At 38.5% G+C, this 26,361-nt stretch overlaps 2 protein-coding genes and 1 long non-coding RNA gene across 7 annotated transcripts; 2 read left to right on the top strand and 1 right to left on the bottom strand.

Annotated features, from left to right (window-relative positions):
- Positions 1-2,871: 2,871 nt before the first annotated feature.
- Positions 2,872-10,692, top strand: LOC311088091 (tripartite motif-containing protein 16-like). Its single transcript, XM_084121747.1, has 6 exons — positions 2,872-3,535; positions 3,816-3,911; positions 3,999-4,232; positions 9,294-9,453; positions 9,600-9,647; positions 9,887-10,692. Exons 1-6 carry the CDS (start codon positions 2,963-2,965, stop codon positions 10,462-10,464), a joined length of 1,689 nt encoding a protein of 562 aa, XP_083977873.1. The 5' UTR covers positions 2,872-2,962; the 3' UTR covers positions 10,465-10,692.
- Positions 10,693-12,893: 2,201 nt separating this feature from the next.
- LOC311088103 (uncharacterized protein) lies at positions 12,894-16,058 on the top strand. 5 transcript variants are annotated; one of them, XR_014607441.1, is made up of 9 exons: positions 13,107-13,585; positions 14,043-14,107; positions 14,216-14,247; positions 14,344-14,391; positions 14,640-14,757; positions 14,923-14,984; positions 15,093-15,173; positions 15,262-15,377; positions 15,485-16,058. XR_014607441.1 is itself a non-coding variant. In XM_084121765.1 (8 exons), the coding sequence occupies exons 1-4, from the start codon at positions 13,999-14,001 to the stop codon at positions 14,751-14,753; spliced, it is 303 nt and encodes a 100-aa protein (XP_083977891.1). In that variant the 5' UTR covers positions 12,894-13,998; the 3' UTR covers positions 14,754-14,757; positions 14,923-14,984; positions 15,093-15,173; positions 15,262-15,377; positions 15,485-16,058. The 5 variants fall into 5 exon arrangements, 2 of the variants coding, with proteins under 2 accessions (XP_083977891.1, XP_083977892.1); XM_084121765.1 differs by having other exon boundaries at positions 12,894-14,107; XM_084121766.1 differs by having other exon boundaries at positions 12,895-14,083.
- Positions 16,059-23,403: 7,345 nt separating this feature from the next.
- LOC311088108 lies at positions 23,404-26,336 on the bottom strand. Its single transcript, XR_014607447.1, has 4 exons — positions 26,239-26,336; positions 25,839-25,996; positions 25,655-25,747; positions 23,404-23,630 (listed from the first exon to the last, which is right to left on the bottom strand). It is a non-coding gene; the product is annotated as an uncharacterized lncRNA (long non-coding RNA).
- Between the last annotated feature and the right edge of the window lie 25 nt (positions 26,337-26,361).

Genomic DNA, 26,361 nt, shown 5'->3' with positions numbered 1-26,361 from the left:
TAATCAAAAATATCTTAATTTGTGTTCCGAAGATGAACGAAGGTCTTACGGGGTTGGAACAATATGAGGGTGAGTAATTACTGACAGAATTTTCATTTTTGGGTGAACTATCCCTTTAAGTTGTTGCGCTTGGAATAACATCGTAGGTCACATGATAACGTCAACATGGCAGATGTCCGGGTCACATTTATACTTAACAGGATCAGGCTATATAGTACCTACTCTTTTAGGGCTCGTTAAGTAAGTACTTATTGAAATTAAGTACCTAATCATTGAGTATGCGGTTTCGAAACACAGCCAACGATCGTTGTTTACCAGATGCTACGATCTTTCACAGACGTCTCCGCGACGTGCGTGTGCTATCTGGAGAGTCTCTCCTTCTATTGCTTTACGTGCTTCCGGGTGCGTTCTATTGAGCAGTGTAATAACATTTTTTTCCACTAAATGTCACACACGAACTAACACAAATTAAAGTCCAGCATACAAGGAGAAACAAACACTGCACAAAACACTCATAAAAGTGAACTGATTTCTTTCATTTAAGTTTACCCTTCTCAAATCAATTAATTATTTTGAGCATTAGGGTTTACAGTAGTGAAGGTGAATGAAGCTTTGTGAAGCACCGGGGCTTTCCCCCTCAACTGTATCTTAAAATGATTCACTACTTGAGGCTTTTCAACACGTTGCACACTAACGACATCTTGTGGTCAAAAGTTGGAAAAGCTGCCTTTCTGTCCCAGAAGACCCATCCATTTTATTTTGAATGTTTCCTGTAATTAATCACTTTGTGCTCTGTAAACCACAAAGCAATAAAATGAATCCTCATAATTCATGTGTTAGTGTTGATGTAGTTCTTACACAATACAAACAACTGTATGAATTAATTTATGAAAAAATAATAATAAATGGGATAAATTAACTTGTACAGAAACAATTCTTATAAATCTGCTTTGATCAACAAAATTTGTTGAACAAACGCAGCCTTATTCACATAAACTTTAGCCTCAGTCCTAATCCTACGAGTTCATAGGCAAGGCTCATATAGGCATATAATCAGAATAAAATAAAATGATTGTGGAATGGTGAAGTGCTTGTGAACTGAATAGTAAAAGTGCTTGTGAACTGGGGACCTGCCATTTTATTTTGTGGGTAATTTAAGAAATGAAAGATTTTTATTAAGGCGCAGGACTTATTCAACAGTGTGAGGGCTAAGTCTATATATATATTTTTTTTACTACTACCGAAGTGCATGACACTCGAAACCTGCTCAAGGGGTTCGCGCTATTTTTGAATCTGAATATGAAGCAGTCAAGTGGAAACGAAGCTTCGGACGTCACAGATTACGTGGTTATGGCAAAACGAATCAAGCTCCGATACACTGCTTCAATGTGAGATCGTTTCGTTTTTTTTGATACAAGTGTAGCAGGAAGGGTTATGACCCCTCCTACTTGTCATGGTTTGGCCAATGGCCTGGCATCCGGTGCGTATAAGAGCATGGGTTACCGGTTCCTTAGTGTGCGTCACTATCCGGGGCCGTGACGTCACCCAGGCGCCCTGCTGCTTTTTGCTGGAGTGCAGTGTCAGGTGTTGCTCGTAAAAGATCGCTGAAGCTGCTTATTCACTGTCGGTGCTGTTTGCCAGTCTGTGTGCTTTCTGGAGAGTTCAGTATGGACATTTGAGACAGTGTAAGATCTATCTGCGCTTTCTGCCAACGAGTTTGTCGGAGACATCTGGCTCCATCTACCGCAGAGTTCGGGGATAGTAATCCCGGGACAGCATGTTTTGCACGCGATAAGGACAATAGCGGCGTCCTGCATGAGAATTATCTGCCCTGTGCTTCATCGTAAAGTGCCGTTTGCTCTGCTCCTCATCGGCTGCTGTTCTGTTTTATCTGTTTTGACTGTTCTGTTTTAAGTGAACTCTTTCAAGTGAACTGTTTCGAGTGAACTGTCTTGAGTGTTCTGTTTTGAATTCTGTTTTAAGTGAACTCTTTCAAGTGAACTGACCCGAGTGTTTTGTTTCGAGTGAACTGTCTTGAGTGTTCTGTTTTGAATTCTGTTTTAAGTGAACTCTTTCAAGTGAACTGACCCGAGTGTTCTGTTTTGAGTGAACCATCTCGAGGGAACCATCTCGAGTGAACTGACTCGAGTGAACTGACTCGAGTGAACCGACTCGAGTGAACTGACCCGAGTGTTTCGAGTGAACCGTCTCGAGCGAACTGTTCCAGTGCACTGTTTTCTGTGAATTCTGTTCTCCGTGATATGCTTTGAGTCTTTTTTTCTTTTGTTTGTTGGCAGGGCCTGGGCACCCGGGGGCAGACGAGTGACCATTTAGGTGGTGACGTCCTCACTGTGTGTCGTGGTCTTCTCTGACATGAGTCGTTGAGTGTGTATTAGTGTGTGTGCACTGTGAATAGAGTAATTTTCATAAGGGTGATATCTTGAGACTGCCTCTGCGGGTAAGCCCAGGTTCCTCTGCTGCCAACGATAGAATTAAGCAAATAGATGAGAGTGATTGCTGGTCAACGCCTTTTATAATCATTGTCTTTTAATAATTAATAAAATCTTTTTCATTACCTATGTCTCTGATTCCAACAGTGATTAGAACCTGTGTGTGCCTGTGTTTAGAGGTTGTGTTAAATTCTTGGGGTGAAATTCCTCCGGTGGCGTAGTCGGAAATTATATCAATTTGAGCCAACCCGCGCCCGCTCTGCTACACAAGCATCGAAGCCTCGGTGCCGAACGTCACATCACTATAGTGTCGTGTCTAATAAAGGTTTTTAGCATTTACTGTTGTAGAATCTGAACTCAGCAGGAATGACGCTTTATAATGCTTTACAGACTTGATCTGTTTTGCACACGTCACTCAAACACAGAACCAGGAAGCAGGAAGAGTTTGAGAAAGAGAAACTAAAGTGCAGTTGAGCTGTTGTGTGTTTGTGTCTCAGTATTCGTGCAGTAAAATGGCAGAAGCCAGAATTTCTCAGGATGAGTTCCTGTGTTCAGTGTGTCTGGATCTCCTGAAGGATCCAGTGGCCATTCCCTGTGGACACAGTTACTGTAAGATCTGTATTACAGGCTGCTGGGATCAGGAGGATCAGATGAGAGTCTACAGCTGCCCTCAGTGCAGACAGACCTTCAGTCCAAGACCTGCTTTAGCTAAAAACACCATGCTGGCTGAAGTGGTGGAGAAACTGAAGAAGACTAAACTTCCTGCTGACTGTTACGCTGGAGCTGGAGATGTGCAGTGTGACGTCTGTACTGGAAGAAAACACAAAGCCGTCAAGTCCTGTCTGCTGTGTCTGGAGTCTTACTGTCAAACTCATTTTGACCGTCATGAGGAATTTCACTCCCGTAAGCCACATAAAGTGACTGATGCCACTGGACGACTGCAGGAGATGATCTGCCAAACACATGATAAACTCCTTGAGGTTTTCTGTCGCACTGACCAGAAGTTTATATGCTTGCTGTGTTTGATGGACGAACATAAAAACCACGACACTGTATCAGCTGCAGCACAGAGGACAGAGAAACAGGTATGAAACTACACACTGATGAAATAATGTTGACACTATTTATATTGGCACCATATGATCAGGAAACATCATTCACACTGCAGACGTCACAGAAGTGAACAGAAGCTGCAAGTGGACTTTCACTGCTGAGCGTATTTGAGCTTCGCATTTAACTTCACAGAAAATATGGTGAAAATACACCGTAAACATTTATCAACACAAACTTTTTTACAAAAAACTCTTCACATGATGATATAGTGACAGTATAAAGTGCCATCTGTGTTATTGGTTTGTGCTGCAGAAGCAGCTGAAGGAGACGCAGAGGTCGTTCCAGCAGAGGATCCAGCAGAGAGAGAAAGATCTTCAGCAGCTGAGAGAGGCTGTAGAGTCTCATAAGGTGAGTCTGGAGAAGAAGAGAAGTTTGAGAAGTCTCAGTCAGGACTCACTGAAGCTCACTGTGTGATTGTGATGTGTGTCCTAACAGCGCTCTGCACACACAGCAGTGGAGGACAGTGAGAGGATCTTCACTGAGCTCATCCGCTCCATTGAGAGAAGCCGCTCTGAAGCGACACAGCGGATCAGAGATCAGGAAAAGACTGCAGTGAGTCGAGCTGAAGAACGACTGGAGCGACTGGAGCAGGAGATCAATGATCTGAGGAGGAGAGACGCTGAGCTGGAGCAGCTTTCACACACACAGGATCACATACATTTCCTGCAGGTAACAGAGATTGAGAAGAACAGGACAATATATTTTTTGTTATTTAAAGAGTGAGTTACTAATATGCACCTATAGGCAGGTCCACAACACGAGAACACTTTGTCCCGTACATGGTTTGCTTGCGCACTTTAACCTCGCGCACGAGCAGATCCATTTCCTCGCTAGAGAAGCATTCAGTTTTTCCGCTTGCAAATTCCTCCATATAAACAGCGAATCCGCCATGGTGCGAATGCAAATGGCTTTTAAAGGGAATGAGAGATGAGACTCTGATTGGTTTATTACACATCAGGGGCGGTTCTAAGGTCAGTGGATATTTGGGGCTTTAGCCCAAACTAAAAGGCTTATTGTATTAGTAAAATAATTTTAACTATTTGCAAATAATATTTGTTTTTAAGTATGCATACATTCTCTCTACAATGAATCAAGGAAATGATAGCATATTTTCGTTCAAAAAGACAAAAAATAATTTAAAAAATAAAAGTAATTTGCGTCACTGGATACTGACGGTAGTTGAACATTTCTATTGTAAAACAGTTGTCAAATATTAAATGTTTATCTACTTACATTTTACCAGGCATTTGTTCACTGTTAACACCCTTCTGTGAACGGTAAGCCCCGCCTTCTTTAATCATTCTGACATTGATGAACTAGACCGCTGAACTCTGTCATCCCGACAACAAACAGAGCGGTGTGTAATGGGGTGCATCAGACCAGCATCAATAATATCAAATACATTGCAGTGAATCTCTTAGTTGCATCTTAAGTTTATTGCCAATAATAAATTACAGGTTTGCGAAAGTGTAGAACTCGTGAACTTGTGCAAAACACATCTTCAGCACAGCGACTCCTCTGATTGGCCGATGCGTTATGTGTCAAACTCAAGGCCCGCGGGCCTAATCCAGGCGGTCAGGGTTTCATATTATTTTGAAGGTACACCTGGGAGCCGCCATTGGCTAACAAGCCTTCACCTGCTGTTAGCATCCCATTGACTCCCATTCATTTTGGCGTCACTTTGACAGCGAATAACTTTACATCTGAGGCGTTTAAAGACTCCATTTGTCCATTGTTTATTTCTAAAGAAACACAACAATGTATAAAAGGCTCCATTACCTTGTATCTTACGTTATGGCCCCGTAGAAGCAGTTTTTGTAAAAGTAGGAACGATTGCGTCATAACCACGCGACTCTCTGGAAAATACCGTAGAGACAGGAAGAGAAGCTCGCAATCAATCGGGGGGACGTGGAGGCATAAAGTCCGATAAAGTAAAGGGAGAAGCCCATAGAGAGTCATGACGTTGCTCCTGCTCCTAGCTCATGGACAGCTCCTACTCACACTCTCCGTCTCTGCGAGATTCGGAAGGGAATGGTTCCGATTTCGCTTGGCACGGCTACTAGAAAACTTACAACTGTCAGGCAGGCTGCTCACGTCACATCCACGTCGTCAAGCTCAGTTTGAGTCTGCGCAGTACGCTCGGCAATCAGGAAGTGACTGCTTCTAATGTGCTTCAACTTCTCTCCGTTGAAACCTATGGGGTCGCTGTGTCCAGTTTATATACTGTCTATGGCCTAATCCGGCCCGCCACATTATTTTATATGGCCCGCGAGAGCATATGGGTGTCTTAAAATTAGGGATGCAACGAAATTTAGGCTGCCAAAAATTTTCGTTTTTTGGCCGAAACATACTAAAAAGCCGCCGCGCCCCTCCGTGTTCGGCGATGGTTTGACTCTGGCTCAGCGTGTTTTATGACTTTGCGTGCGAGTCTGCTTCCGAAGATGCATAACTTCTAAGCGCGTTCCGCTGTGTGTGTGCGCTGTGCTCTCCGCTCCGTGTTCACAGCGCGTTCTGCTCAATGTTCCGCAAGCAACCTCCGTGTGTGTGTGTGTGTGTGTGTGTGTGTGTGTGTGTGTGTGTGTGTGTGTGTGTGTTGCGAGCTCTGCTCACCCTCACCGGAAAGGCAAAGTCCGCTAAAAAAAAAACGTGCCGACATGAAATTTCTCTGGACTTGTTTCTTTTTGCAATAGCACTACTGTGCTGTAACATGGTGTGTATAGCCGTGCTGGGCAACACTGGTAAAATTACACGAATCACGATCCTCTCGTTCTCCCTGCTCTGCTCATGCTCTAATAAAAATAGCTTTGTAGGACTATACTTTATTTTGACAATTGGTCAAAAAATAAATCTGTTAAATCTGATTCTGCTGCATAGAACTGATTGAAGAATAATATATTGATATTTTATATTATTTTAATATAATAATATATTTATTTTAATATATTACATAATATTTAATATAATATGTAGCCTACCAGTATTATCCTTTTCACCATTTGTATCACTCCGCTTGTCTGTGTTTGCGCCACTTGCATCATTAAGCCAGTAGGTGGCGACAAGTGACTGTCTTTATGAGTGAACAATTGAACTTTAAACTGATTAGTGCCAAAAACATTGATTAACTCAGGAAAGAAACAAGTTGCTGAAACCAATCTTTAATGCTAATATAAATTGCTCATTTGCCTCTGGACACAAAAAGATTGCACTGGTTTTTGATTGAAATGTAACATCTATGCAAAATAATCCTTGAAAGATTTCTCATTTAAGGCCATTCCTGTTTGGAATATGTGATTGTGTATTGTCAACAATAAGCAGAAACATTCTGCATTTCCATTTTGTAGTGTGGATCATTCATTGCAACATTTATCCTCATTCTCATTTTTAAGAATCTGTTATCTTGACAAATAATTTATGCTACTGCCCACTGACATGCTTTTAAAGCTATTGTTATCCAAATGTTTTGGCCTTTAAACACCTTAAAATGCACATATGTAGGTCCGAGAAATCCAAATTTTATCGGGGGAGCCCCCGAACCCCCCTAACTACCTCACATTTGAATACGCATGACTGTGTGGTAATGTGTGCTGGTGTGGCTACAGTGCCAGGGCTGAATTTTTGAGCCAGTTTGCCCCTGCATATATACAATAATACATTATTCTCTGTAACAAATCATTATTACCCAGCCCCTGATGTTTCGGGCTCATCCCCTGATGTTTTTAAAACCTAGAAACACCCCTGCAAATGCATATACAATGTAAAAATCAAATAAAGAGACAATATATTAACATTTTAAAAGTCTTACAGTTACAACCGGCCCTTTGAGGGCAGCCATAATGCTGAAGTGGCCCTCAGTGAAAATGAGTTTGACACCCCTGCGTTAAACAGACATGTCTGTGATTGGCTACAATACTCAACACTGCAAAAGCACGTTGTAAGTACCTTTAATGCAAAGGGGAAAATATAAATAAAACTGTAATATGCACTTTTCATGATTAGGTAATCGCGGCAGCTGTAATCTTATTCAATTTTTTTTTCTGATTAATTGTTTGCTCTATGAGAAAGACAAGGTAACAAAATATTCAGGGCTTTACTAAAAACATTCGGGCCTTAAGCCCCCTTAGCCCCACCCCTGTTGCACGTTATGCCCAAAACACAGCCATTACTCATTAAGAGAATAGGGACGACCCTTTTAGACCATGTGCCGATAGCGCCAACCATTTTCCCCATCGTTAAACTAGGAAAAGTGGATTCGGACACGCTCTAAGTGCACTTGTGCCGTGCGCTTTAGACCATGAGCTTAGATCATTAAAATAGGGCCCATAATGTATTGGAGTTAAATGATGACGAAGTAAAAGCTTGATCATCAAGGTATTATTTTTGTAACAGACCTTTAAGAAATTTAATAGCTTCTCCCACTCTATAAATCAATGCTCTAACTGCAGAAATGAAAGTAATAACTCATTTTTAGCAAAAGTAGCAGTGCACCGGTGATGGCTTGAGCTCATCAGTCCACAGTAATCAGGGTCTGAAATAGCACTATTGTGGCACTGACCACACAAAACATACAGTAGTGGCCAAAAGTGATGTGTGGAGTTTCTTTTTTAAATGACTCTACAAGTTTGCTTAAATCATCAAAATATGAGGATTTTTTTTTTATATATTCATATTTTTTAAATATTTTAAAATATGAGGGAAGATCAAAACACTAAACTTAGTGAAGGTATTTATCTGACAAAATTATTCCAAGTCAAGTCATCTTTATTTGTTACAGTGCTTTTTACAATACAGATTGTTTCAAAGCAGCTTTATATTGATTACAGGAAAATAATGCAACAAAGTTAGTTTTGGCTGTACAGCAGATCTAGAAGAAAATAGTGTCATTGTCCAGCTTAAGTGAGTTCAGTGTTGATTCATTTCCATTTTAAAAATCATTTTTTTAGTTCATTTATCTATACAGCCGCTCTGGAGAAAACAGTGATGTCATCGTCCAGCTCAGTTCAGTTCTCAGACAACGGTGTCAGTGCAGGCAGATCAATAATACTGATGAATATTAAGTGACAAAAAAAGGCAAACTACAGCTACAGGTTTTAGAAAAACTAAAAAGCTCAGAAGAAAAAAATAATCACACATTGACTGCATCATCTGATTCTTGCTTCTATAGAGATTTCTAGTTGATCATTTCTCTCTCCTCATCACTCGCTGCCCGATCACTAAAAAAAAAATCACACAAATATAATACATATAATACAGCTAAGATGGAGATTGATGCATTTGATCAGGATAATAATATGCTTATTTAAAATATGTAATGTGAGAGAGATGTTGGTATATTACTGACCTCTACATTTTATTTCCACATCTAAATTAATCACTTTAGTTTTTTCTGGATTTTTTTTTTTTTTTATTAAATTAATTTTTTAAATATATAATTTCAAAACACACTGAATTTGGAATTATGATCATAGTATTTCTAATTAAAATCATGTATTTCTCAAGCTAATATTGAGCTTAAATTGATTTCTAGGAAGTTCACATATAGTGTAAATGGCAAACGCTAGAACTTGTGTCTCTAATGTCACATAATGAATATGAGAAGAATGAAGCTGATGCTGTGAAAGTGCTGGATTGAGGAGAGTTACTAAAGATCAACAAGAGCCGCACAAATCTGACAGTAGAGCAGGTTATTGATGAAGTGTGGAGGTGATGAGCTTTGATTTCTGTTTTCTCTAGAGTTTCCAGTCTCTCTCAGCTCCTCCTGAATCTACAGACGTAAATGACAATCTCTTCAGTTCTCTCTCCTCTTTTGATGGCGTGAGAGAATCTGTCCGTCAGCTGAGAGACAAACTGGAGGATTTCTGCAAAGAGGAGCTGAAGAAGATCTCTGACAGAGGTAAAGTCCTGGAGATTCTGCTCTCAGAAACGATCCTCCATCATCTCAGATCATGTAGAAGATCATATTAGAAATGTCTTAGGAACGGATGCAGGGATCATTTCTCTTGACATGATAATCACACTCTTGTCTGTTGATTTCCACAGTCACTTTCTCCAACATTGTTCCCAGGACCAGGAACGACTTCCTACAATGTAAGTCACTGAGAAAACAAGCAGAAAAACTCACTGAGTGTGTTCATGTTCTTCCTGGAGAAGTGAAAGAAAACATGCCAGAAGAGTTTTAGAGTTGATCATGTAAATGATGATTTGCTCAGTATATCTGGTAAACTGCACTGAGACACTGATGATATATTGAACATGAAGAGTTCAGATACATTAAAAGATCAGACAGATTCATAATTCCTGATTCTGATGTGTTTTATCTCCATCAGATTCCCATCAGCTCAATCTGGATCTGAACACAGTGAATGAATACCTCCGTCTGTCTGAGAGGAACAGAGTGATTACTAACACTTTCCCACAGATTCAGTTGTATCCTGATCATCCAGACAGATTTGATTATTATGCTCAGGTGTTGTGTAGAGAGAGTGTGTGTGGACGCTGTTACTGGGAGATTGAGTGGAGTGGAGAATGTGTGTATATATCAGTGTCATATAAGAGCATCAGCAGGAAGGGATTGGGTAAAGAGTGTGAGTTTGGATGTAATGATCAGTCCTGGAGTTTGATCTGCTCTTCCTCCAGTTACTCATTCTGGCACAATAACATAGAGACTGAACTCCCTGTAAAGCCCATCAGCCGTAGAACAGGAGTGTGTGTGGATCACAGTAGAACAGGAGTGTGTGTGGATCACAGTAGAATAGGAGTGTATGTGGATCACAGTGCAGGATCTCTGTCCTTCTACAGCGTCTCTGACACGATGAGCCTCATCCACACAGTCCAGACCACATTCACTCAACCGCTCTATCCTGGGTTTAGGGTTGGTCTCCTATCATCAGTGAAACTGTGTTGATGAATCAGGATAGATTGTAGAGAGATTCTACCCATAATACTTTGAGCTGCATGATAAATCATAAACACTGAGATGTTATAGAGTCTCTTACTTTCTCTTTATTACATTAATACTACAGCTGAGCTTCTGTCAGTGAAATAACATGTTCAGATTATGGTTGAGTAAGTGCTGAGCTTGAAGATGATATAATATTCCCTGCTAAACTAAATAAAATATTGTTTTGTCTCATTATTTCTTATGTGTGCCTTGTGTATATGTATATGTGTGTGTATATATATGTATTGTTTTATGGTGCATAATTTTTAAACACCTTTTACCTAATTTTGATTATTATCCGGTTAATAAGGTTAAAGTCAAATCTGTCCTAAATCATAAGCATTTGAATTTTCATATTTACAGTAAATAGGTCACAGAAGACTTCTCCGTGTTCAGTTCAGCTCAATCTCTGAGACTTTTGGCAGGAGAACTTTTTAGTTTCAGTTAAATATATTTTTTATTAACTACAGGTTAAATAGTTTACATACAAAGTACTAATATATAAAAAGAAAACAAAACAAAGTCAAAGACAAATCGTTTACAAGCTTTGTCTGCAGGAAATACTAATAGCAAGAGCATCTAACTCTCCGTTATCATATCTATGGATCCTAAACCATTTTTGTTCTATGATAAGATCATCTCTATCCCTTTTCCTCGACTGGATGCTTCCCAAAACAGGGATTTAATCAGAGCAAATTACCACCCTATCCGGTTGAACCTCTTCACCCATTGTAACCCTACACTGAAAAAAGTGTCTCATTAATGTAATGTATTAATGTAATATAAAGACATTTATTTACTTTCAGAATGTGTAATTTTATCATCTAAGATTAATGACTTCAAGCATCAAACTTTTGACAATTTATTTTGTCATAATACAATTTTTTTTTACAATGTGTACAGTATCCTCATACAAATACACACTGTCTAACAATGTAAACATCATAAACATGACAATTTTTTGTCATAAAACATTTCTACAATGTGTTTAGTATTGTTTTAGTATCCATATACATAGACACACTGGATATAATGTAAATTCACCGTAAGAATCAGTTATGGTTTCGAAGAGAAACATGCAATCTTTCCATGAACAGTCACTTAGAACTGAATACACAATCAAACCTTTAGAGTTCTTCTGAAGTTAAAACAAGTTTGGCCCAAAAACTGGTTTAAAATGGGCAGTGTAAAACCAAACACTTTTAATAAAACACCTACCAAATTAGACAATGGTAGAAAAAAAAAGTATTTTCACCTTCATGGAATAGTTTACCCAAAAATGAAACTTTTCTCATAATTGTCATAAAATGTCTCTGAACCAAATTAAGTTAAAGTTAAATACTTGAATAGCTTGAAGAATTTTCATTTTTGGGTAAACTATTTAACTAACCCTACACTGCATGAAAAGACTCAAATCCGGCAAAATACGGGCATGGTAAACTCCTGTGTAATTCGATGTTTGCCGGATGTATGTGGGAAAAAGCAGATCAGAGTAACATGGAACAGTATATTTCCAGATAAACCCGGAAACCTCACATATGCGGACATATACAGGAATCCGTGAAATTTCACGGACATATACAGCTGAAACACTGCTGGGTGTGAGAGGACTGACGACTGTTAGGTGTGAAGACCTTTCATATGTTAATGACTGACACAGTGCTGGCTGTTCTCAGAGGGAGGGGTGGCCAGGGAGGACTTCAGGATTGAATTATCTCTGGACTACTAGGTTAGGCTACAGCAAACAAGCTTTTTGTACAGAAAAATAAATAATTCTTAAGGCCCTGAAACACAAAACCGACGTCAAAGAACTAGCAATGACTAAAGCCGACTCTAGGGTTGACTCACGTCGCCTGTGTCAGGGCCTTAAAACCACTGCATGAAAAAAAAGTCTCTTAATCAAATATTTTTTATAAAAACAGGACAAAATAAACACCCAGTCTGAACATATACGTTCACAAAAACATCTGAATATTTAATGAAATAAACAAAGGAATTTAATTAGTGCTGGGAAAAAATTAATCGCATCCAAAATAAAAGTTTGTGTTTGCATAATATATGTGTGTGTACTGTGTATAATTATTTTGTATGTCTAAATACACACATATGCATGTATTTATTTAAGAAATATTTGCATGTATATACTGTATATACATTTATACATAATTTATATTATATATAAATATAGATCATTTATATATAAATAAATAAAAATCTTAAATATATACATGCGTGTATTTATATATACAAAATAATTATACACAATACACGCACATATATTATGCAAACACAAACTTTTATTTTGGATGCGATTAATCGCGATTAATTTTTTCCCAGCAATAAATTTAATGGAACAAATAAAGAAAAATGAACCAAACATTTCAGAATATCTCAAATTTTATTGTGAAGTTTTAAAAATTGCAGACAACAACATTTGTCACCTTTTTCACAATTGTCTTTTAGCTTGCTTAGTTGGGGACATTTAATTTAATATTCAACAATATTATTGATCTGCCTGCGTTGACACTATTATATGAGATCTGAACTGAGCTGGACGATGACATCACGGTTTTCTCCAAAGTGGCTATATATATACACATTTAAATGTACTTATTTATTTATACAACAAAATGAATCACCACTGAACTGACTTAAGCTGGACTGTGAAGCTATTTTCTTCTGGAAACAAACTTTCTTGCATTATTTTCCTGTTATCTCTGTAAAGCTACTTTGAAACAATCTGTATTGTAAAAAGCGCTGTATAAATAAAGGTGACTTGATATTTATTAAAAAGGTAGAAGGAACCTGAGCTTTTCTACTCCACTGAATTGAAGACCGAGGTCACTACAGTTAAAATCTCTTGCTGAGTTAATCCACCTTTAAACTATTAATGTCTATGAACAAATATGTATTTTTATGTTTGTGTGCCTCAGCATTTCTGAGTGAACACCGCTGGTTTACTCACTATTTTAAAGCGTACTGTCGATCACGTGATATGACGTCATGACGTGCAGCTGACGTTACCTGAAAAAATCTATCCAAGATGGCTACCCTCTCGAGCGACGTGGTAAGAATGAAACAACTTGTAAGTAAACCAAAACACTTCAAAACTACTTTGCTTGTTGTAATATTGTAAGAATATCATATTACACGTGATATTTGACTGTTAGACGAGGCTATTTTTAAGTTGCAAGCGCGGTGCCGCGGGCGCGATTGCCGTCAGTCCGCCTGCTAGTTACAGAATATCCTGTGTAACGTTACTGTTAATGTCGTGGCAGGGCAATAATGTTAACGTTAGTCAATAACTCTTTTCAGCAAGCGATAGTCCTTCTGTTTTTGAGTGTGTTGCTGCTGTTTGTGTTAAGCGCCCTGCTCTGGCAAGTTCAATGTGATGTTATCTACATGCACCCAAATGAGCTAGTGGCTAACGTTAGCAGTTATGTTAACTTTTACTCAAACAAAGTTAAGGTTATGGACATAATAGTTACCGAATGAACTATGCAAGTTTTTATTAAACCTTTACAAACGTCTTTTCATTATAGGTTTAAGTGGAAGGAGTGCAGTGAGCATCCCCAAAATCAAGTTGACTCAAATGTTAATTTAGGCTGTAACTATTTTTCACCATTTCTTTTATTTGGAGCCTAATTCATTAGCATCAATAAAACGTCTCTTAAAAATTAAATATCTTGCTGTCTGTTTTTGTGTGCATGTGCAGACCTACATTGTCACCAGAGAGCAACTTTATCGGTAAGTTACATTGACTTGAAATTTTGTATCATTAATTTGTAAAGAGGTTGATTGCATAATTTGACTGGTTTCATATTGATTGTTTTATCTGTGCAGTTGAAGGACTTCTTGGGGAAATGGCCGGCTCTTCGGATTGAATCACAGGTAAAACAGACTCACTTCTCTTTTCTGCCACTCTTCACACATATTTCACTGCCAAATTTTTAATATGTATCACATTCAAATGGAACAGCAAATGCCACTATTCACTGTGTGTAAGAACTATCACTTTGCATGTGACCATGTTGCTCAACAATGTATTTTAACTGAACATGTTGCATCACAAATGTGTTTTGTTGCAAATCGAGTATGTCTTTTAATATAATTATTTTTGTTTGTTTTTGTTTTTGTAGCTTTGTGCTGAGTTCCAACGCATCACAAACGTCAACTTACGGAACCAGTTCTATGCTGTGCTTGACCAACATACACCTGCACTGGTGGCCTTGTATAGGCAGAAGGCGGCATGAACCGGTAAGATATCAGAGGCGCTGCGTGACATCTTAAAGATTTATGAACTGATATGTTTTGTCTCTTATGTTTACTGTGATGGCCAACTTATTCAAACTGAAAATTCAGTTTTGTGGTTCTTGCAGATTGTGAATCCACTTAAACGCTTTTTAATTTCAAACTTTACAGGAATCTGTAAAGCACCTCCATAATTCAGAGAACAACCCACACAAATACGATCCACAAACCGGGTAAGACTGCATATTGTATACTGTAAATGTTAGTTTAATCTACTACTATATGGATTTGAAATACCAAAACTGAATTTCATTAATGATGCCTGCAACTTTTTCCCCCAGAATAAATACCTGGCTGTGACCACTTACCTCTTCGAAGAATTAAGGACAACTTTTACAGACGTGACACTGAATGTGCAAAAGGTAATCTTAAAGATGTTGTAATCATTTTAATGTCCTCTGTTTTACTTAGTTTTATTGGCATTACATTTATTTATGATTTATTCAACAGGTTGCAAGACGTATTTTGAGACTTTGCGGAGGAAGTATTCTTTGGCTCAGCCTGAAAAGGCCCAGAAAAGAAACACTATGAAGAACACTGCAAAGAACCATCAAAGAAAGAGACGGGTAAGTTAAGAAACTGGTTAAGCAGTTTTTTTTTTTTTTTTTTTTTTCAGAATGTAACTATCCTCCTCTCTGTGTTTTAGTGGTTAAATTACTGTCATGTTTTGCAGTTGCTGGAGACCAGGTCCAGTGTTGTACAAACCAACACAGAAAGGGAACTGTGGAAGACTGCAACAATAGATGTCTGATGAAGATGCTATTGTTGATCGAAGGCCAGTGTGGATGGTGAGGTCTCCACCAAACAGAACCACAGAGTTATCTGCTCTCTGCCAGGCACTACAAACCAGACTAGAGGCTGACCCACGCTACGTCACACCACCAGTGCATCATGGCAGTTTGAAAATGAATATTTACATATATTTTATATACACTTTAATTTCTATATTTCTTATTTATTGATCTCGTTTTATATTGTATACTTTGTATATTTGTTCCTTTTTGATGTGCATGTTGCTTATCTCCACGTTTTGTATTTTATTCCTTTACACCTTTGTTCACATTTCTTTTTCCCCATTCATTTTAATGTATGTTTATAATGTTCTTTGGAATGTTCATGTTATATTTGTTTTTGTTCCTTTACATTTTCATCCCCTCAAATATTTTTGTTCCCCCATTCCTTTTTAATGCTTGTTTATAATGCTCTTTGGAATGTTTTATTTACCTTAATAAAAATTTCAGACTTTCTCATTGTTCTTTGTGTGTGTTTTTAAAATTATATTTGAATGTATTAAAATTGGGGTAAGGGGGGTTTAGTGTATACTGAGCAATATCTGCATAGCTGGCCTATAACCAATCAAATCACTGTGCGATAAGGCCTAGGGTGGGCTATGTTCTAAAAGTAACCAATCAAATCACTTTCCTGGGTTTTCAATGTGTCCTGTCCTCCAATAGTGGTCTGGGTAATGGGAGTGGTTTTAAAAGAAAAGGACCAATGGGGGGAAAGGCCAAAAGGTGCACAAAGGTGTGAAAATGTTCTCTTGAAAAAACCTTTGATGGGATTACTTGCCATGGCAACAAATGGCTGTAGCACGGAAGTATACGTCCACAACATACATCCGATTTGGAATAATTTCGGATGTATACGGATATATACAGACCCATGGAATTTGAGCTATCCGGCCAGTATACTCCTGGATTCTTCCGAATTTCAGCAGTGTATACAGGAGTATACTGGTCCGGATACACCCCTTTTCATGCAGTGCTAGATAAAACAAATCAGGTTTAGTAAACAGTAGTACAGTTAACTTTGTATAAAAGGCTTTATACAGTCCAACATCTTCAAAGAAATTCACCATCAGCAGAACATTGTAGCTGGGTCAAAGGAAACAAATTTACTCCTGCAGCTTTGAAGAGAGGTTCTGCACCCTTCGGCTCATCTGCTTACTCTCTATGTCCATGATTATTTCTGAAAGGCCTCAAAGGTTTATTTGAGTCCTTCAGGATATTTTAAGTTCAGTGCATAAATGAGTCCAAACATCACGGTACAGGCACATGCAACAGAGGTCAACTCATTTAGTACATCCACTCCGACAATGACAATGGAAATGTCCAGTGCACGACTAAGAGCATCTCTTTCACGGATCACAAAAAATGCCATAGTGGTCTTTTCAAATTCTCTCTCCGCTTCCTCCCTCTGGTCAGCCTAAAAACATACAAGAACAGAGAGTAATTGAGGGACTGTGGAAGAAAAAAAACACCCCTTCATCTGAAAATTTATTACAAAATTTAGTTAGCTGTCCTACTATGAAGGTCAATGTAGAGCCCAAACGTCTGTTGCTAACTTTCATTAAAATATCTTCATTTTTGTTCAGCGTAAAAATAAAATTTGTATGGTTTATTATAAGAGTAGAGTAAGTGATGACAAAATTTTCATTTTTGGGTGAAGACTTTTACTTGTACTTTTACACTCTCTTTGGCTTTGAAAATGCTTTTAAACACTTGTACAATCAAACGCTCCCATGTGTTGACCATTGTAGACAATCACAGACATATTTGTTGAGTGCAGGACCACAATGGCCAATCAGAGGCATTTATCAATCTACTCAACAGTGTTCAAAATGCATTTTTGGGTGAACCAACCAAGGAGTAGTTCACAATCAAAATACTGTCATCATTTACACGCCCTCTTGTCATTTCAAACCTATGGAAGCTTGTTTCTGCCACAGAATAAAACATTTTAAAAGATAATTGCGACTTTTTATCTCACAATTGCAAGTTTACATCTCGCAATTCTGAGAAATAAAGTCAGAATTGCATCTTATAAAGTCAGAATTGCGTGAAATAAAGTCGCAATTGCATCTTATAAAGTCAGAATTCTGACTTTTTTTCTCGCAATTGACCCTTCGCAGAGACCCGCCCCCCTTAGTTACTGTCGCTATGCCCGACAAGCTACGCTGCTCTCACGCCACACCATGTTCTCACGCAGTGAAAAATACATCGCGGAGCAGAGAGGAGACTGACAACACGCTGACAGACAGGACGGACCAGGTTACTTTTCGGTTACTTTTGATATTAGACATAATAAACAAAGTCTCACCTTTCAAATGTGGTCATTTTTTAAAAAAATTTAAACGATACATACCGTTTTGTGGCTCTTAAATGTGTCTGACAGATCGCTGTAGAGCATCAGTTAAAGCTGCTCGTGAACCGATCATCTCTTCCTTCTAGTTAATATATAGCATCAAATAAACATGAATGAACATAAGAAGGAATGTTGTTTTAACCGCGGAAAGGCGTCAGTACATTCCGTTTTTCAAGTTCAAATTCTCCCATGTTAATCTGCTATCTCTCCTGACTGCTTTGTCGGACAAAATGGCGGATGGCGGATTATGATTGGTTAGATCGCCTGTCAATCAAGCTTCCTGCGAAGGGTCAATTGCGACTTTATATCACGCAATTCTGACTTTATATCTCGCAATTCTGACTTTATAACACGCAATTGGGAAATATAAAGTCAGAATTGCATGATATAAAGTCACAATTGCGTGTTATAAAGTCAGAATTGCGTGTTATAAAGTCAGAATTGTGAGATATAAACTATTCTGAGGTAAAAAAAAAAAAAAAAAAAAAAGTCTGTCTTTTTTCCCCTTAGAATTGGACTTTATATCTCACAATTGTGAGTTTATATCTCACAATTCTGAGAAAAGATGTCAGAATTGCGAGATATAAACTCGCAATTATGTGTTATAAAGTCAGAATTGCGTGATATAAAGTCGCAATTGCGAGAAAAAGAGTCAGAATTCTGACTTTATAAGACGCAATTGCGACTTTATTTCACACAATTCTGACTTTATATCTTGCAATTCTGACTTTATTTCTCAGAATTGCGAGATGTAAACTTGCAATTGTGAGAAAAAAAGTCGCAATTATCTTTTAAAATGTTTTATTCTGTGGCGGAAACAAGCTTCCATACAAACCTGTATGAATTACACTGTAAAAAGTTTAACTATTATTTACTCAATTTTTTTGGTGAAACATTTTTACACATTTTAAAATTGAGAAAATTTTAAACCTGTGAAATCAATTAAATATACTGCATGAATTGAGTAAATGCAAGTAAAAAAAATAAGTAAATCTGAGTAACTGCATCTGGTACATTAAAAAATAAAATTGAGTAGAAATAATTTAACATTTATGGCGCTTTTCCACTGCATGGTACGGCTCGGTACGGTTCGACTCGGCGCGGAACGGTTCGGCTCGCTTCGCTTTTCCACTGCGTGGTACTACTCGGCACGGTTTGGTTCGCTTTAGCTCGGTTGCTTTTCCACTGCAGTTAGTACCGCTTCAAAGTGGGTGGGACTGATCGTTAATAGTTGCCGCCTCTACTGTCATGACATCATCCTAAACGCGCCACATTCTAACGCACAACACAGGAACAATCATAGAACAATGGAGCCTATCGAGGGGATGGTGTTCTTGATTCTCGGCATGTGGATGTTTTTAACTTCAAGACGGAGAAATGTGTTTAAAATGAGGCTGATGGCAGCAAAACAAATTACTGCAAAAAAAAACAAAAGAGTCTGGGAACTCTTACAACAAAGCGAAGATGACGACATCACTCGGTTTGCCGGACGGCGCACGAGGGTAAGCTAATCTTGTTTAGGGTCTCAATCGCTATATTGTCACAAAGCATATAATGAATTTAGCTGCCAATTTTATGTATTAAAATGTGTACTCTGTGTATTTCAGATGTATCATATTTCGCAAAGTCGCCGCCACAGACCATCTGTTTGGACATTTAACAGAGCTTCTGAGTGGTGGGATGTGATTGTTCCTGGGTTTACAAACACGCAGTGGTTGGAGAACTTTCGAATGTCGGAAGAAACGTTTATTTACTTATGCAACAAACTGTGTCCTGCGATGGAGAGACGGGACACAAACTTCCGCGTGTGTGTACCTCTAAAGAAGAGAGTAGCCATTGCACTGTGGAAGCTTGCAACCGGCTCTGAGTACAGAAGTGTTGGACATCTTTTTGGAGCAAGCATTTCAACTGTGTGTCGGTGTGTTCAGGAGTTCTGTGCTGCAGCAGAGACGTTGTTGGTACCAGAACAAATTCGTTTTCCAGATCAGGAGAGGTTTAAAGAAATGGCTGCCTACGTTGAGAACAGATGGGGACTTCCACAGTGTATTGGTGCTATTGATGGATCACACATACCCACAATAGCACCACAAGACTATCACTGTGACTATTTCAACCGTAAAGGCTGGCACTCCATCATCCTTCAAGGTGTTGTGGATGGAAAGGGACTTTTCTGGAATGTGTTCACAGGACTGCCTGGAAGCCTGCATGATGCTCGGGTTTTGAGACTGTCCACACTGTGGGAGGTGGCAAGCCGTGGAAACCACATACCAGCTAGCACCAAAAACATTGCTGGGGTGAATGTTGGTTGCTACATCCTTGGAGACTCTGCCTATCCCTTGCAGAACTGGCTATTAAAACCATTCATTGACACTGGACGGCTAACAGCGGAACAGCGGGTCTACAACATGAAAATCTCCAGAGCACGTGTAGTGGTTGAAAATGCTTTTGGTAGATTAAAAGGAAGATGGCGTTGCCTTATGAAAAGAAATGACTGTGCGGTCGACCTTGTGAAATCTATGGTGCTGACATGCTGTGCTCTACATAACCTTTGTGAGAGTCATGGAGAGGCCTATGAGAGTGCATGGGATCCACCTTCAGCAGCAGAGCCTGTGCTGGGACTGGCACAGCATGTAGAGGAGGAGGGCAGGGAGTCCGTGAGGCTCTGATGCGTTACTTGAATAGTTGACTATGTCTGTTCTGTAAAGTGTGTTGTAAATAAACTTTTGTGGAGTATTTGAAAAAGTTTCCCTTGCATATTTATTTACCCATTACAAATAACCCATTTATTATAAATATAATATTAATAATAAATAGCATCATTATAAAGATGTAAGACTCCAGCTTTGATATTTGACCACTGTTTATGATAAATCTGCTTTGCAGTGACATTAAATTCTTAATTTATTCCAGGAGTGCAAAATTATTAATCTGTGACATTTGACAGGAATTATCACTCATAATGCAGTCAATCATGTTTTCTCAGGTTTGTGTTCACTTACATGCAATATACAGCATTCATCAGGGCTCTTATCCAATTGTGTGCATATTTGGAGAAATAATTATCACATGTTCTTTTAAATATTTTGTCATACAGAATAGCCTTTTTGTTCATTTTATGTCCAAACATTATTTTAAACCACGAGCGGAATATGATACAAATACAAATAGCGGTTTAAAGTGAGTTTTAAGTAAAAGTGTACTATTAATCTTTTAAATTGTGACATGTAGCTTGATGATACCTGTTGCTCTAATCCACATGCACCATTAAAAAGGAAAGTACACGTTTGACAAGTAAATTTTATTGAAGAAAAATGTAAACAGATCAAACGTTAAACAAAGTGCAAATGTATGTAGTGCAAAAAAATGTATATAAAGACATATATAAAGACAAATTTAAAAGTAAAGAATGTACACCAAGCAAACTTTAAATGTGCAAATGTATGTAGTGCAAAAAAATAAATATAAATAAGACATAAACAAATTTAAAAGTAAAAAATGTACACTAAGCAAACTTTAAACGTTGTGCACAAACGTATGTAGTATAAAACCATTCACAGGAAAAACAAGTTAAAAAAATAACTATTTCCGTGAAGTATGGACTAGGGAGTTTTAGTCGGGCAGAGAGTTCTGTTCTTGTCGGTTCTGTCACTGTTCTGTTCTGTCACTCATCGCCTGTACAAGCATCCCCATTACGTTGAGAAAGGCTTGATTGAATGCAGCCGTTTGTGCATTTTCCTCCCTCCTTAAGGCCGCTTCCTGCTCCCTTGCTTGCCGGGCCTCATCTATTGCCATCTGCAAATGGAGCTCCCTCTGTGCCCGGTTCAGTTCCTGCTGTTGAATATCAGCCACCTGCATCTCTCTTAAAACAGCAAGATGCTCCTGATGGTGCATGCTCCGTTTCCTCTTGCCTGGACACAAAGAAAGAAAAGTTATAATTGTGATTTTTTTTTCTAAAGGTTTTTGCTAAAATCAAAAAAAAAAAAAATTGAGAGTAAAAATAAAGCTAACATTATTACATATCATCAATTAATTTATGAAAGAACTGTTAATTAACCCCATGATCTACAGTGTGAACTAATCAAAGTTACAGTAGCTAGCAATAATGTATTTATGGTGAGCAACAGGATTTCATGATATATCCAATTTTAGTGCAGGCTTTCAAAACGACATAAGAAAAGGATTAGGTAAGCTTAGTCTAAATATATGATTTGTAACAGTAAGTGTTTTAGTCATATTTCATACCTGGTACCACACGCTCTGGTGTCCTGCTGGTGCTGCTGGAGGTTGCTGGTGTAGACGGTCGTGCTGGTGGCGACGCTGCTATCACCAGTTGGGACGTTGAGGCATCACTGCACGGAGAAAGTGCTAACGAGTCAATCGTAGACAGTGCATCTGAAACAAAAAGTTTGTACAATGTTTGTTAATGCACAAATTACAGCAACACAAATCAAACTAGCAACAATAACAAATCCAGAACATTTAAATAATAATTGAATAGGCATACATGTAAAAAAACAAAATAAAGCTTTACAGTATAGATGGTCAATAAAGTGAAGCTTTCAAACTTAATATATTGTACACAAAGTTACGTACCATCCTCGATTGTGTTGTCCAACAACGAGGTGGCCGAGTCCAGGGCACCCTCTCTCCCATTGCTCGCAGGTCGACTTCCGTAGATAGCGTCCATTTGGTCGAACCACTTCCACGTTCTTCTGTTTGCACCACTCCGGCCGTTGTGATCCTTTATGGCTCGGTAGTCACTTTTTAGTTTTTTTAATTTGTCCCTACACTGTTTGTAGGTCCGGTGGTAGCCGTGTGCGGCTAAGAGCTGTGCTACTTCTTGGAACACTTTTTCATTCCGTGTTGCCCCATCTAGCTCTCGCTGGATCCGCTCCTCGGCAACCAATTAGAGGAACGTCTGCACCTCGTCCACTGACCACGATTCAGCCATTTCTTTTTTTAGAATTTTTTTACTTCTTTTGTCAAGTAAATCCTCTAAAAACAGGTGCTACCGCGTTGGCTGTTGTCTGGCTATTTAAATCTAGCGGGTATTGTGTCTCATGTCGCAAATACAATGACGCTGGTAGTGACGATTCTGTCTGACCAATCAGTGATCTGCAGTGTTTTCACGTCACATTTTAGTATCGGTACGGTACGCTTGGAACCTCAACAGAGGTGGTACCATTTAAAGGGAGCCGTACCGTACCGTACCATGCAGTGGAAATGCGCCAAAGCGTGCCGTGCCGTACCGAACCGTACCGTACCATGCAGTGGAAAAGCGCCATTAGCGTTTAAAAAAACAATATTTATGAGTAATATTAACTGTTTTTATTTAAGAGTAATATTAACTTTTTTAATTTCTATAAACCTTTGTAAAATAGTATTCCATACAACCACCAGTAGGCTATATGTTACATGACATTGTCCTTTATTGTCAATGAGTACAGCAATACAGCACATTTTACACTGTTTTTAACATGTATACAATATTGCCTACATTTAAACTCATTTAACAAACATTTTAGAAGTAAAAATGAAACCTTTAAACATTCAGGTAGCCTAATTCAAGTGTAATCAACCAGTCTGTTATCCAATATCCACCGGATCAGCTCTGATTCCCGTGCCGGAGACGGACTCGCGCTCTGCGGGTGAACTTCGAACTTCAGACCGCCATCCTGCAAAACCAATGCAAGTGAATGAGGGGCTCTTAACAACATTCTTCAAAATATATTCTTTTGTGTTCTGTGGAAGAAAGTCACACATGCTGATGTGTAAATGATAACACAATTACTTGAACTACTTTAAAGCGATATGTCACTACCAAATCAAAATTTCTCCACGTTTTACTCACCCGCAAGGCTTGAGAAGACCTTTGTTAAGACCACAGAGCCGTGTCGAGCAGTTCTTTAATCGACGGATGCACTATTTGAAGCTTCAAAAAGTCAACAATTCACTCCTATTCTACCGCTTGGAAGTAAAATGATACGTAGGATTATAACTTTGCCTGGTTTGTTCTTCAAGATTATACAAGTGCATCTCAATAAATTAGAATGTCGTGAAAAAGTTTTTTTTTTCTTGTAAGTTATTTCAAAAAGTGAAACTTGCATATATTTTAGATTCATTGCATGTAAAGTAAAACATTTCAAAAGTTTTTTGCTTTAATTTTGATGATTAGAGCTTACAGCTCATGAAAGTCAAAAATCAGTATCTCAAAATATTAGAATATTTACATTTGAGTTTAAATTAATGACCATCACTACAGTATGAATTCCGTGTATCTCTTGTTCTTTGAAACCACAATAATGGAGAAGACTGCTGACTTGGCAATGATCCAGAAGTCGAACATTGACACCCTCCACAAAGAGGGTAAGTCACAGAGGGTCATTACTGAAAGGTGTGGCTGTTTACAGAGTGCTGTATCAAAGCATATTAAATGCAAAGTTGACTGGAAGGAAGAATTTAAATAGGAAAAGGAGCACAAGCAACAGGTATGACTTCAAGCTTGAGAATACTGTCAAGCAAAGCTGATTCAAACACTTGTGAGAGCTTCACAAGGAGTGGACTGAAGCTGGAGGCAGTGTATCAAGAGTCACCACGCTCAGACGTCTTCAGGAAAAGGGCTACCAAGCCACTTCTGAACCAGAGACAACGTCAGAAGCGTCTTACCTGGGCTATGGAGAAAAAGAAGTGGACTGTTGCTCAGTGGTCCAAAGTCCTCTTTTCAGATGAAAGTAAATTTTGCATTTCATTTGGAAATCAAGGTCCCAGAGTCTGGAGGAAGACTGGAGAGGCACATAATCCATGTAGCTTGAAGTCGAGCGTGAAGTTTCCACAGTCAGTGATGATTTCGGCTGCCATGTCATCTGCTGGTGTTGGTCCACTGTGTTTTCTGAAGTCCACAGTCAACGCAGACGTCTACCAGGACATTTTAGAGCACTTCATGCTTCCTTCTGCTGACAAGCTTTATGGAGATGCTGATTTCATTTTCCAGCAGAACCTGGCACCTGCCCACACTGCCAAAGGTACCAAAAACTGGTTTAATGACCATGGTGTTACTGTGCTTGATTGGCCAACAAACTCGCCTGACCTGAACCCCACAGAGAATCTATGGGGTATAGTCAAGAGAAAGAGGAGAGACACCAGACCCAGCAATGCAGATGACCTGAAGGCCGCTATCAAAGCAACCTGGGCTTTCATACCACCTGCAGTGCTACAAACTGATCACCTCCATGCCACACCGAATTGAGGCAGTAATTAAAGCAAAAGGAGCCCCTACCAAGTATTGAGTACATATATAGTAAATGAACATACTTTCCAGAAGGCCAACAATTCACTAAAAATGTTTGTTTTTTTTTATTGGTCTTATGAAGTATTCTAATTTGTTGAAATAGTGAATTGGTGGGTTTTTGTTAAATGTGAGCCTAAATCATCACACTTAAAAGAACCAAAGACTTAAACTACATCAGTCTGTGTGCATTGAATTTATTTAATACACAAGTTTCACAATCTGAGTTGAATTACTGAAATAAATGAACTTTTCCACGACATTCTAATTTATTGAGATGCACCTGTAACCATATTCAGTTAGGATGCCTTGAGGGCGAGTAAAACATGGGTAAATGTTGACTTGGTAGTGAAATATAACTTTAAGGCAAACATGGTTGGAGACAATTTCAGTAGTTTGCATTGTCTACATTACCTGTTATTCTTTGATCAGACAGCTTGCATCTTCACCAAGGTACATGATCAGGCACTTCAGCAGGCACTCTCTTCTGATGTCTATGTCCAGACGCTACAAAATGTTCAAGATGTATTGTTTTTATTAGACCAAAACACAACTAAATTGATTGCCACAAGCAATTTTGTTTGCATGCAACCAATACCTGATCCATAACTTTAATAGTATCTTTAGTTTTTTTCGCGGAGGACTCCACCTTTGCTCCTAATAACCTGGAGAAGCTGAGAGCTCTGTCTGTCCAAAGAGGCCATGAATCTCAATTGTAAAGGTAAGGTCGTGATGCGAAAAAAATTCAGCATTAATCTGTAAGAAAGAGAAACAGAAAATAGACTTCTGAAAAAAAATATTTTACTTTGAGAACTAGTTGTAAAAATACATAGACACACAAAGCATCAAACAAAGCATTAAACAACAAAAGATATAATTAGGGCATCTAAGACATTTTCAAAAACACTACATACTAAAATACCATTGTAAAAACTATGGTAAATTCAGGATTAGTCACTTACATTTTAAAATTTTTCAATACAAATAAATGCTTTTACCTCCTCTTGTTGAAACAGAGCTGGCCATCTTTCTTGCAGTTCTCGAACACTAGGTTGGTTTTCCACAATCTCTTGTCTGCGTAAGGCAAACGTCTTTGTCATTTTTTCTCTGATTGTCAATGC

Source organism: Abramis brama, assembly GCF_963993115.1.
Source record: "Abramis brama genome assembly, chromosome: 8".
Lineage (NCBI taxonomy): Eukaryota > Metazoa > Chordata > Actinopteri > Cypriniformes > Leuciscidae > Abramis > Abramis brama.
The sequence above is the reverse complement of the archived record's forward strand: the minus strand, read 5'-3'. Positions and strand labels throughout refer to the sequence as shown.